General features: G+C 48.7%; 1 protein-coding gene across 1 annotated transcript in view; it reads left to right on the forward strand.

Moving 5' to 3' along the window:
- B4GALNT3 (beta-1,4-N-acetyl-galactosaminyltransferase 3) overlaps positions 1–12,027 on the forward strand; it is a 98,645-nt gene that overhangs the window by 54,290 nt on the left and 32,328 nt on the right. Inside the window, exon 2 of the mRNA XM_084766095.1 lies at positions 10,992–11,095. Coding sequence (XP_084622221.1) covers positions 10,992–11,095 — 104 coding nt within the window. The remainder of the gene's footprint in view (positions 1–10,991; positions 11,096–12,027) is intronic.

Consider the following 12,027-nt stretch of genomic DNA (forward strand, 5'->3'; position numbering starts at 1 on the left):
AGACCAAGAAGCCTGGCGTAATGGCGCACACCTTTAAACTCAGCACTCGGGAGGCAGAGGCAGGTGGATCTCTGTGAGTTCAAGGCCAACCTAGTCTACGAAGGAAGTCCAGGACAGCCAAGCCTACATAGAGAAACCCTGACTCAAACAAACAAACAAACAAAACAAAACAAAACAAAAAACCCAAAAACAAAATAAAGAGACCAAGAATATGTGGTAGTGACTCTGCAATGAGAGCCTGACCCTTATGGCCCGGCCCTCTGCACTTAGCACATACAAACCCCCAAAGTTTCAATTATGTGACCTTTTGTGGGGAGGAAGAGGGGTGAGCCTAACCTCACAGCAACCTCTCTGTAACCTTGGCTGGCTCAAACAATGTAGACCAGGCCAGCCTTTGTCTCCCAAGTGCTGGGACTGAAGGTGTGTACCGCCACACCTGAGCCCAACATTCCTGTTACTGTCCTGCATGCTGTCCTCTCCTCTCCTCTCCTCTCCTCGTCCACCTCCTTCGCAGGAACAGGTTGCAGCAACCTCAGCTGGGTTTTGGCAAGTCACTTTCCTCAGACCGTGCAGGTCTAGCTGCTGGCAGGCGCCCACATCAGATTATACGCCTTCTTTGTTTTCCAGCCAGATGCAGAAAAGAGGCTTGGGCTGCTTAGAAGAGAGTGTGTTCGGCGGCTCAATGGTAGATCGCTTTCCTGGCTTGCTCAGGCCCTAAGTTGGATCCCCAGTATTGCAAATGTGCGGGGGTGGTCTGAAAGCAGGTATCAAGTGCAATGGGCTGGGAGGCTAAGGCTCCTGGCTGTGGGTCCAAACCAAGGCCCTGTGCAGCCCAGGAAAAAGTCCTTGGCTTCTGTGTTTCCTTCGGGTTCCATTGCCTTTTTGGACAGCTGTCCAGGACACTTGTTAGGAGATTTTTTTTTGAAGAGCAAGTGATTTCTCAATGCCATTGTCTGGAGGCTGTGACGACTTCAGTCTCCCATCTGTAAATTGGGAATTTTGTTAGCGTAAGTGATTGCTGTGGAGGTGAACTGAGCTGATGTATGTCAAGCACGCAGCAGAGACGAGCCTGGGCAGAGATGTCCATTTGTAGCTCTGGTGGTTGTCGGTGTGTGAAGCACAAGCTGACCTGTTAATGGGTGGAATATGGGATCATTTGTGGAGCAGATGTTTCAACAGACCCCTCCTAGGTCTGTGTCGTCATCTTACTGTAATCATCCTGAAAGTCTAGGCTCTTTGTCAGTAACAGGTAATTGTTAAGTATTTCCTGCGTGTCTTTTCTTGTCTTTTAAAAAATTACTTAAGAGAGCCAACATCACCCTCCTGTGTGTGGCTGTGATGCGCGTATGCCACTGTGCCCAGTTTCCAGCCCATCTCCTTAGTGGCTTGCTGATGTTCTCACTTGCTTTTCACAGCCACACTCTCCACTGTTTCCCTCGTCATGACTTCCCCACCTTCAGGCGATGATGGTTTAGTTCAGCTTGTTTTTTTGTTTTTGTTTTGTTTTGTTTATTTTTAGGTTGTTTGTTTTTATCCTGGCTCCCACTTTTTTTCTTTCAGTGATTCTTCTGTCTCTGCAGGTCCTCCAACAGTGGAAACCATTTTTCCCTCTCAGTCAGGAAAGAGAAACCCTGCTTCTTCCTTTTACCTGGAAAGAGGCCAAAGGAGTAACCCAGGGCTTTTAAGATTGTGTTTGCTTTTCATTTTTGAGATTTGGTTTTATTTTAAGTGCACAAGTGTTTTGCCTGCACGAATGTCTGTGTACCATGTACATAAAGTGCCCACAAAGGCTTGAAAAGGGCATCAGATCCCTTGGAACTGGAGTTACAAATGGTTATGAGGTACCATATTGGGTGCTGGGAACTGAACCCAGGTCCTCTGCAAGAGCATCTAGTGCTCTTAGCAGCTGAGCCATCCCTCTGGTCTTTTTTTTTTTTAATTAGGTGCATCCAAAAAAAAAAATTAGGTGCATCCCTGCATATGGAGGGGCACATGAGCACAGGTACTTATGGAGGCTACAGGCTTCAGATCCAAAGATGGAGTTAAGGTGGCTGTGAGCCATCCAGTGTGGGTGCTGGGAACCAAAGTGGGTCATCTGAAAGAGCAGGGACTCTTAACTGATGAGCCATCTCTTTAGGCCCTGAGCCCAGGCTTTTGACTAACCACTCAGGCTCTGTCTTATGCCCTCCAGAGCCTTCATGGGCAACATTAAACCTTTAGCTGAGGTCTAGGGATACTCTTGCTGAAACTCCTCCACTGCTGTTACACAGTCAGGATTTTCCTGTATTGTTGCTTCTCCTAGACTCTTGGACCGTGAAAACAGGTTTCCTAATCACAGAGAATTTGCTCATAGTCTTGCCTGACATTTCTGAGTCTTTGAAAATAGAAAGTCCTTGAGCAAAATCATGTCAGCAACATCCAGTGAGCCCAGCTTGCTTTGTCTGCTTGTTTGCATCTGGCAGAACTGGCTTGCACTTGACCTGCATGTGGGCACCTGTGAGGACCAGGCCATTTCCAAGTTCTTAGATAAGTAGGTCCTTTTATTAACTCTAGATGCCCGCCCCATCAGTCCCTAGGAATGGAAAAGGCCACGTATGTGACCTTTTCTCTATCCCAGCTGTTAGCAGGGGATATACTCAGTGTGCATCAGTCAGCTGCTCGGTGATGCCTGGTGACCGGTTAGCTCACTGGTCCATTTGCTCATTTTTTTCCCTGTCTCCTGATGGCTCACTCTTAACCACATAGTCTATATGTCAGACATATGCCCTACTACTGCATCCCTGAACTCCCTATTTGAAAGCCCCTCAGGGAGGTAAAGGGTGGTCCCATGTTTTCCTTGAAGAGTTTTTGTTTGTTTGTTTGTTTGTTTTGTTTGTTTTGTACCATTCCACAGAAAGACAAACCTAGTAGGTTCAGAAAAGCCAGCCCTACCAGAGTGTGTGGGAACAACCTAAGTAGCTCTTGCCTAGGTGTCCTTGAGGATTCACCTGCAGGCTATGGGCCAGTGTTCAAAGTCCTGAACATTGTCAGCTCTTTTGGGAAAACTGTCCCATTTCATTAAGGGGCTTAAGTTCATATTCCCCTTGCATGGGACTGTAACTGTCATAGCGCTGACTAGTAAAATGGACCCTGAAATGTTATGAGTTGTTTAACTTCTTGTAATGATGGTAAGTAATAACGATGATGACATCGAGGTGACTCATGCTAGGCCCTCTCTTCTGGAGTCTGTGTTGGTCATCACCCATACTTGAAGAGTGGACACTTACTGAGCATGGCCATGTGCAAGCAGGACCTGTATTCTCAGAGCAGCAGCAGCAAATAGAAAGGACACTGGGATTTCTTTCTGTCTTTTCTCCTCATCTGCTCCCTTGGCCTTATCTTCTAGCTGGATGTTTGTGCGAGCAGGAAGCGCTCCAGCAGCTGTAGGACAGGTACATCCCTGGCACTGGCTCAGATGCCCTCTTTGGCCCCTTTTAGGCAGTACCCATGAGGCTAGCGGGTGCAGTTCCCATGTCACTGGCTACAAGCCTCAGCCTGCCCACAGCCACAACCATCCCAGAAGCTCAGGTGCTAGCCTGGCAGGAACACCTGACTGTTCTCCATTCCCCTGGGCCGGGCTGTGTGCAGGGTTGGAGATCTGTCAGGGTGAAACGCTCATGAGAGCCCTGCCTCTGTTTATCTGTTCAGGAACAGGGAGACCTTAGGAGTCCACCTTTTTTACTGTCCTCAGCCCTCAGCCATTCCCTCCTCCTGATGAGCTGGGCAGCCACCAATGATCCCCAGGGCCGGTCATGAACACAAACACAGGATTATTTCTGTTGAGAGAGGGAAAGTGCCGAAACCAGGAATAATTCACATCCAATTCTGCCTGGACGCTCTTGTCTAGTTCTCTGGCTGGTTGATGATGATGGGGTTGTATATTTGGGGCTCTGTTCTCCCCTCTGCATTTCTTTGGCTCTTACACAGAGAGAGGGTAGTTACCTAGTGACTAAATTGGAAAGAGAGGAAACAGTCTAATTGTGTGTCCGTGTGTGTGTGTGTGTGTGTGTGTGTGTGTGTGTGTGTGTACACATGGAGTCACTAGAATATAGTTTGGTGTGGGTTTTTTTGTTTGTTTTTTTTTAGATTTTTTGAGACAGGGTTTCTCTGTGTAGCCTTGGCTGTCCTGGACTCACTTTGTAGACCAGGCTGGCCTTGAACTCACAGCGATCCGCCTGCCTCTGCCTCCCGAGTGCTGGGATTAAAGGCGGGCGCCACCACACCCGGCCCTAGAATGTAGTTTGGAGATGGTAGGAGAACAGGGATGGGCTGGTGACTCAATGGGCACAGGATACCATATGACAGTGATGGAAGGGGAAATGCTCATGCACACTTAATAGGGAGTAGGAGAATTAAGAACACAGCCTTTTGTCCTGGCCTCAAATCTTGGCTTTATTGAAATTTATTTGTTTTTATTATATATGTATGAATGTTTTGCCTGTGTATATGTCTGTGACCCACATGTGTGCCTGGTGTCCACAGAGGCCAGGAGAAGGTATTCAACCCCCTGGAGTTACAGATGGTGGTGAGCCACCATGCATGTGGTGCTGGGGATCGAACCTGTGTCTTCTAAAACCACAGACCGTGTTCTTAACCACTCTATAGTCCTACCTCATAGAATACTAAGCACTACAAAACAGGATTGCTTATATGGTTTGCTTGTTCACTTACTAGAAATTACAACTAAAACCCGGCATTGTGGCACATACCTTTAATCCCAGCACTCAGGAGGCAGAGACAGGTGGATCTCTGTGGGTTTGAGGCCAGCCTGGTCTACAGAGAGAGAGAGAATTCCAGGACAGCCAGGACTCTTGTTAGTTACACAGAGAAACCCTGTCTTGGAAAACCAAAAAGAAAAGAAAAGAAATTACAACGAAAGCTGAGTGTGGTGGCACACGCCTTTAATCCCAGCACTTGGGAGGCAGAGGCAGGTGGAGCTTTGTGAGTTTGAGGCCAGCCTGGTCTACAAAGCGAGTCTAGGACAGCCAAGGCTACATAGAGAAACCCTGTCTCAAAAAACCAAAAACAAACAAAAAAAGAAATTACAACTAATTTTTTTTAAAATAAAGGAATCAGTAATCTGTGTTTGAATTAATATAAATATAGCAGGCCTCTGTGCAAATAGAGATGTATATATGCATATGTGTGTATATATGTGTATATATGTGCATTAATTCATACATGTTAACTGTTATGGTTATAGAAATTCTAATTTTTATTGCATCAAGTTCCCTAGGGTATCCCCGACTAGGAAGCAAAGGCTTCATCATACTCTGCTGTCAGAACCTTAGGCATGCCCTGAAGACTGGCACTCAGGTGACAGGTTCTCTGCTTCATCTTTGCCAGACTGACGAGCTGCTCCCATTTCCTTATCTGGGCTGGGCTCTGCTGGCTTGAAGCCATGGTCGCTTTGTCCTTCTGAAAACACTGACTCCTCGGGCTCTCTCCTCAAGTTCTCTCTAGGGACAGAACCCTTTCACCCCTCAACTCAGGGCTGGTTCCGGGCTCCTGTAAACTCGTGCCCTGGATGTCATAGGCTCTTGTCTCCTCGGCAGTCTCCTGTTCTCTGGCGTGACGAGGATTCTGTCTCTTCAGCGTCACTGTGTTTCATCACTTTTTCTCTTTGCATTTTGAGTCTCTGGAGAGTGAGTTTCTATATAGATCCCACGGTTTCTCTGAACTCTGCACTCCCCCTGGATCTTCAGGTCTGTGGTGTCCTGTGGAGGAGGCGGGACAAGCGCCCCCCCTCCCCCCGCCCCCAGGCTGCTCATGCACTTTCCAAAGTCCTGGGAGAGCAGCCCCCAGGCTGGAAACAGTACAGTAAGGGTGCCTGTGTGTGCCACAGGACCCCCCCCCCCAATCCATGCCTTTTCAGACAGTTCCCAAGCCCCGCCTTTCCTGGTAGCTTTCTGGGCCACCTCTAGTTTCCCTGCGGATAAATAGAGCTGGCAAGGATTTCATTTTTTGGGGGGCGGGGGAGAGGGGTGGACAGGGTAAGTACCCTCTTGTTCCACTGCTTAGCCTTTATTTGGGGGTAAACTTGCATCACCCACTGTGTGGGGCTGCCTACATCTCTCCATAGTCAGGCTAAATCTGTTTCCACACGGCCAAGAAACAGAACGTGGAGTGGAGAGATGGAGTGACTCGTTCACTCAGGGCTGCCCGCCATTTGCAGTGAGCTCAGGACTGGAACGCGTTCTGTAGGTCTCCACCGGGCTCTCTTGTTCCTCACCATGAAGTGATGATGTATATGTGTGTGAGCTGGGTGCTCACCTTATTGTGGCAAAATAGGGCTTTTAACATGGAGTCTGCATGGCAGTGCACACCTTTAATCCTAGCACCAGAAGCAGAGGCAGGTGCGTCTCTTTGTGCTGGGAGCCAGCCTTACATATATAGCAAGCTCCAGGTTAGATCCAGCTGCACAGAGACCCAGTTTCAAAAGTAACAACCCCCAAACCAAACCCATACCTCCTAGCATGGTGCTATATAAGCCCCATATACATACATACATACATACATATACATAAATATATATATAATGTGCTCATTACTGTTGGCCGCTATAAGTATCATTCTCCTATTTACTTAGGAGTGAAAGCAATATACAGTAACAGAGCTTGTAAGAAGTCTGGTTGGGCGTTGACAGAGATTTGGACATATTCTTATGTGGTGGGCTAGAAGGGAGTGTGCACTGGGTCAGCTAGCTAGTTAGTTAGTTAACAGGCTTTGGAAATGTATGCTAACGTGCAAATTCAGTATTAACTGTTTTACTTCCTAAGTTGTTTGCTTTTAAATCTACATATTTATTTATTTAAATTGTGCTGGTAATGACACCCAGGGCCTTGTGCACCACCCAGCAAGGGCTCCGCACTGAGCTGCTGGCAAGCACTTTGTTGTAACTAAACTCCACCTCCAGCCCCGAACCGTTAAGTTAGAAATGCTTCTAAGTGTTTCCAGCAGTGAGGATGGAGTCAGAGCTCAAGCCTGCCATCCCACTGTGGGATCTGTAGTAGCAGCAGCAGCAGCAGCAGCCTCGGCAGTGAGGGGCCTTCCAGTCCCCCTGTGGGACCGGCCCTGATGTCCACATGCTGTATTGGCAAGAGTTATCAGATAAAGGGAAGTGAGTGGCAGCTCCTGTCTGCAGCACCGTGAGTGAGGCTGAAGATTGAATCCCAGGATGCTTCGTGTAAGTTGCCTTTTCACTGTGGGACCTTGGGCTGGTGACCATACCATTTTGGACTATACCATTTGTTTTTCTTATTTCTGAGAGAAAGGGTGAAGGGAGGCAGTGGAGTTGACCTGAGTTAGAGCCTTTGAAAAGTGATGCCGAGGGATATGTGTGTGCTATAGCGTCACAGAGAGCCAGGATGCTAATCTTCAGGCCTTTGAAGTCTGTATCGCCCCCAGGAGGGTGTTGGCAAAGCTCTGGCTGATGGTAAACTTGATAGCCCAGGTCTGTGAGGGCAGAGCGTGAGGCCCACAGCTGCGCTTTATCTGTCACCTGAGATCCGGGTGTCTGTCTCCCAGCATAAATGTGACACCTGCTGTAGGGAGAACCAGGCTCTGGCAGCTGGTGCTTTGGAAGGAGAGGTCCAGCCAGAAGCAGGAGGAATCACTTAACAGGGGACAAGTGACAAGTGTCAGTCATTCAATCAGCACATTCTTTAGCTCCAGTTGCTTCCAGGGGGAGCTAAGCAATGGCTGGGTATCCACTGGCAGGATCGATGCAGATGCAGAGATGGGGAGGATCCAAATATAGAGTCCGGGGCCTGAGGTGGAATGTGCTTAGTGAACACTACTGGCAGGGCCATGGGGAGGCGAGAGAGGACCACAAAGCCCACGGAGCAGAGAGGAAATATCTACTGCTATGACTACCAAATCCCCGCCGCCCTGGTCAGCAAGCACAGAGGAGAGTCAGAGAGCTTCTAACTCTGTGCAGTTTACACAATTCTCTTATCTCCTGACTCAAATCCAAACCCCCAATTCAGAACCAGTTAGAAGAGATAACGTGTCAAGCGCCTTGTGAGTCAGACACATACAGTTTGCTGCCCATAGCAGGCCTGGTGGGTGGAGCAGATGTTTCTGTTCCCACCATCCCAATGAAGAGAGCAAGATTGTGCTGAGCGGTGGTGGCGCACACCTTTAATCTCAGCACTCGGGAGGCAGAGGCAGGTGGATCGCTGTGAGTTCGAGGCCAGCCTGGTCTACAAAGTGAGTCTAGGACAGCCAAGGCTACACAAAGAGACCCTGTCTTGAAAACAAAACAAAACAAAACAACAACCACAACAAAAAGAGATGCACTGACTCACTCAAGCTGTTATAGCTGTAAGTGGTGCATGTAGTTAGACCTTGAAGATTACAGTATTGACCATCCAAGTCTCAGATTCTCTCAGAACCATATAGACATACCTGTGACCTGTAGGTGAGGGCTTGGCTCGGCTAAACGCCTCTGAGTCTCCTGTCTTTTTCTCAGCGGATCTTTCCTCGGCCACAGAGAGAGCCTTCAGTTAAAGAGGAACAGAAAATAGAACTGGTGTCAGCGACTGGTTTCTCACCTAGTGTAGACCTGAGTTCTGAGTACAGCAAGGCAGCCAGGGGTTTATGGCCAATAAGTTAGATGAAGGAAGTCAGTCGATGCTCAGATACCAAGAAGAGACATCAAATGCATTGTAGCTAAATTAGCCTGTCAGGATTCTTCTAAAAAGAGTGGAGGTGGGGCTGGGAGGGTGGCTCAGTAATTTAGAGCATTCACTATGCAGTCATGAGAACCGGGGTTCAGATCCCAGCATCCATGGAGTAAGCTGGGCACCCCGCAGATGTGCAGGGGGATGGAGACAGGAGTGTAGAGTAAGCTGGGCACCCCGCAGATGTGCAGGGGGATGGAGACAGGTGCGTTGCTGCGGCTTGCTGGCTTCTAGTCTAGCTGAGAAAACAGGAAGCTCAGGAGAGACCTATTCTCAAAGGGAGTAGGTATAGTGGAATTGAGGAGGATACCTGATGCCTTCTGGTCTCCACGCATGCTAAGGCCTTTGACTGCAGGACTCCTCAAAGCTCTGCTAAGGAGTGGCCACAGGGGAGAGCATAAAAGATGACAGACCTGGCTTGTGAGGGCTGTCTTCTCTGATCTTGAGTGACAAATAGATCTGTGGTGTAGTGCTCCAGTCTTCTCTTTCTCCATCTGTAGGACAAGAATGATCCCACCTGGGGCCTGGAGAGATGGCTCAGAGGTTAAGAGCACTGACTGCTCTTCCAGAGGTCCTGAGTTCAATTCCCAGCAACCACATGGTGGCTCACAACCATCTAGAATGAGATCTGGTGCCCTCTTCTGGCCTGCAGATGTATACTGTATACATAATAAATAAATAAATCTTTAAAAAAAAAAAAAAAGAATGATCGCACCTGACTAACTCCAGCATCTTAAAAGGCTCGAATGATGCCGTGCCTCTGAGATGCTTTCTAAACACAAGACACAACCCATAAGAAAAGCAGCCCAGGGCCGGGCGTGGTGGTGCACGCCTTTAATCCCACCACTCTGGAGGCAGAGGCAGGTGGATCACTGTGAGTTCGAGGCCAGCCTGGTCTACAAAGCGAGTCTAGGACAGCCAAGGCTACACAGAGAAACCTTGTCTCAAAAAACCAAAAATAAAATAAAAGAAAAGAAAAGAAAAGAAAAGAAAAGCAGCCCTAGCCCCCCTCATACTCTGGTCTGTGACTCTGTGCCCATCCTTCCAAACGTCAGCACATAGCACACAGTGTGATGTCTACCTTCTGTGGAGTCCTTACTAATGGTTTTACTCTGGTTGTTTGTTTTGTGGGGAGATACGGTCTTGCTGGGTAGCCCAGGCTGGCCTTGGAGCCAGCAATTCTGCCTTAGTTTTCCTAGACTTTTGGTGTGTTGGAGGTATCTGCCACCACCCTTAGCTGTCTATGCTGGCTTTGTTCAGTGAGCTGTGTCCCTGTTGGTGCTCACAGAGGGATCCCCTGGCACTTCCACCTTCTGCCAACTGTTAATCCCCAGGGGTGGATGAATGTCAAACTCTTTTATGTAGAGTTCGTTGTTTGTTTGTTTTTTCCCCCCAAGTGGTACTTCAGTCTGACTCCTTCTGAGCAGAGCCTACACTGTGCTGGGCGTAAACTCTGGAGCCGAGATGTGGCCCAGCCCCACGAGGGCATCTTAGTAAAACAAGCCGATGGGAGAGGCCCCTGCACACTCCCGCTCTCATCTTACCCTTGTTACTATTTGTTCTGTGGCCCCAGATCAGTCCTTTCATCAGCCTTGCTCACATTTTTCTTACCTGGAGTGAGGATGAAGAGTCTGATTTATGGGCTGGTGTTGTGGGTTTGCTCACTCTAAGCGCAGCGGCCCTGCCCAACCAATCATTTTATAGTCGAGAAGGCATGGCCATCTAGTGAACTACAGACTGACTACCGGATCCTCACCTTCACCCACTGCAACCCTTGCCCTCTTCGTTTGTGTAGGAATGCTTGTGGCACGTCAACCATTTCCTGTTCCCTCTCTCCCACCGTGGTTTCTCTCTCTCTCTCTCTCTCTCTCTCTCTCTCTCTTTCTCTCTCTCTCTCTTTTTTTTTTACCTCCTCAGATGTGTGTGCGCAGACTAACCAGTCCCAGAACAGACATCAGTGAGTCGCACGTAGCCCTCAGATGAGCACAGAACTAAATTAGGTGCTATAGTGGGTCCCCACAGTGTGTGACAACAGTGCTGATCACCTGGCAATGTTCCTTCTCTGATTTGGAGTAGGCAGAGGTCCTTCCTGCCCTCTGCCCTGGGGACTGTGGCTAAATTTGTGTCTGCCACCTGCCTTGCCTACCTCATACCTACCTTGTGAGGTGAGGTGAGGTGAGAAACCAATCACCTCTTATCGTTACCTCTTACAGATGTATGGGCTCCCGAGTTAAGTTGACCTGTCTTCCTCTTCTTTCTCTTTCATAGGGTATGGCAGCTGGAGAGAGCTGGCCAAGGCCCTGGCCAGCAGGAACATCCCAGCTGTCGATCCGAATCTCCAATTCTATCGTCCCCAAAGGCTGAGCCTCAAGGTACGTGGCAGGTCGGGTCTGTTTTCCATCTTCCTGCTGCTACATCAGACAGGGCCTTCAGTTGCCCTCAGCGGCTCCATGGCCTTAAGGGAAATCCCCTTCTCTGAGGTTTATGCAGAAGGTAGGCAGCTGTGCAAACCCAGCCTAGCCTTAAAGTTCCAGCTGCCCGCAGAGAGAGCTGTCTTGCCTTCCTCAAGGGGCCGAGTTGTCTTGTTTCTGCTTTTACAACATTGTTCAGACTATCCAAGTCGGAGCTGTTCCAGGCCAGTGGCATCTGTGTCAGACAAGCATCCTAAAGCTAGGGGTGTGGCTTAGACCTTGCGTGAGGCCCGAGATTATTTTGTCCCCATCTACACACACACACACACACACACACACACACACACACACACACACACACAGCATTTCCTGCATACTAACCAGTATATCCTGGAGACACCTGATGACAGTAGCAGATGTTTGACATAGAAATCCAGAGGTGGTAGAGAGATACGCTTCCCTGCAAACAGCTGGGGTGTAGTTCGTCATGAAGCATTTCCCTATACTGTTTCTCAGGTGGTAGATTAGGAAAAACCGAGGGCCATTCCAATCTGGACCTTCCTCCCACCCCACCCCTTCATCCTTGCAACAGTTGAGCCTAAAACAAAAATGGACCCCCAAAGCCGGATAAGACCAAAATAAATCTGTGGGCCCAAATGGTAGGAAGGGCTTGGGGTGTCTTTGAGGGGCTCCTGTTTGTTGAGGCCAGTGACAAATCTGGATAGAACTTGGGGGTGGGGTGTGGAAGGAATAAGAAGTCACAGCTCCTGCCCCAAGGGGGTCCAGAGTCGTCTTCTTTTTTTTTTTTTTTTTTTGTAAATCTGGAACAGTTTGAAAAATTCAGGGAAGTGAACAGACCTCAGGAGCGCATGTTGACAAGACTGAGATACTTT

Source organism: Acomys minous (genome assembly GCF_964271855.1).
Source record: "Acomys minous genome assembly, chromosome: 17".
Lineage (NCBI taxonomy): Eukaryota > Metazoa > Chordata > Mammalia > Rodentia > Muridae > Acomys > Acomys minous.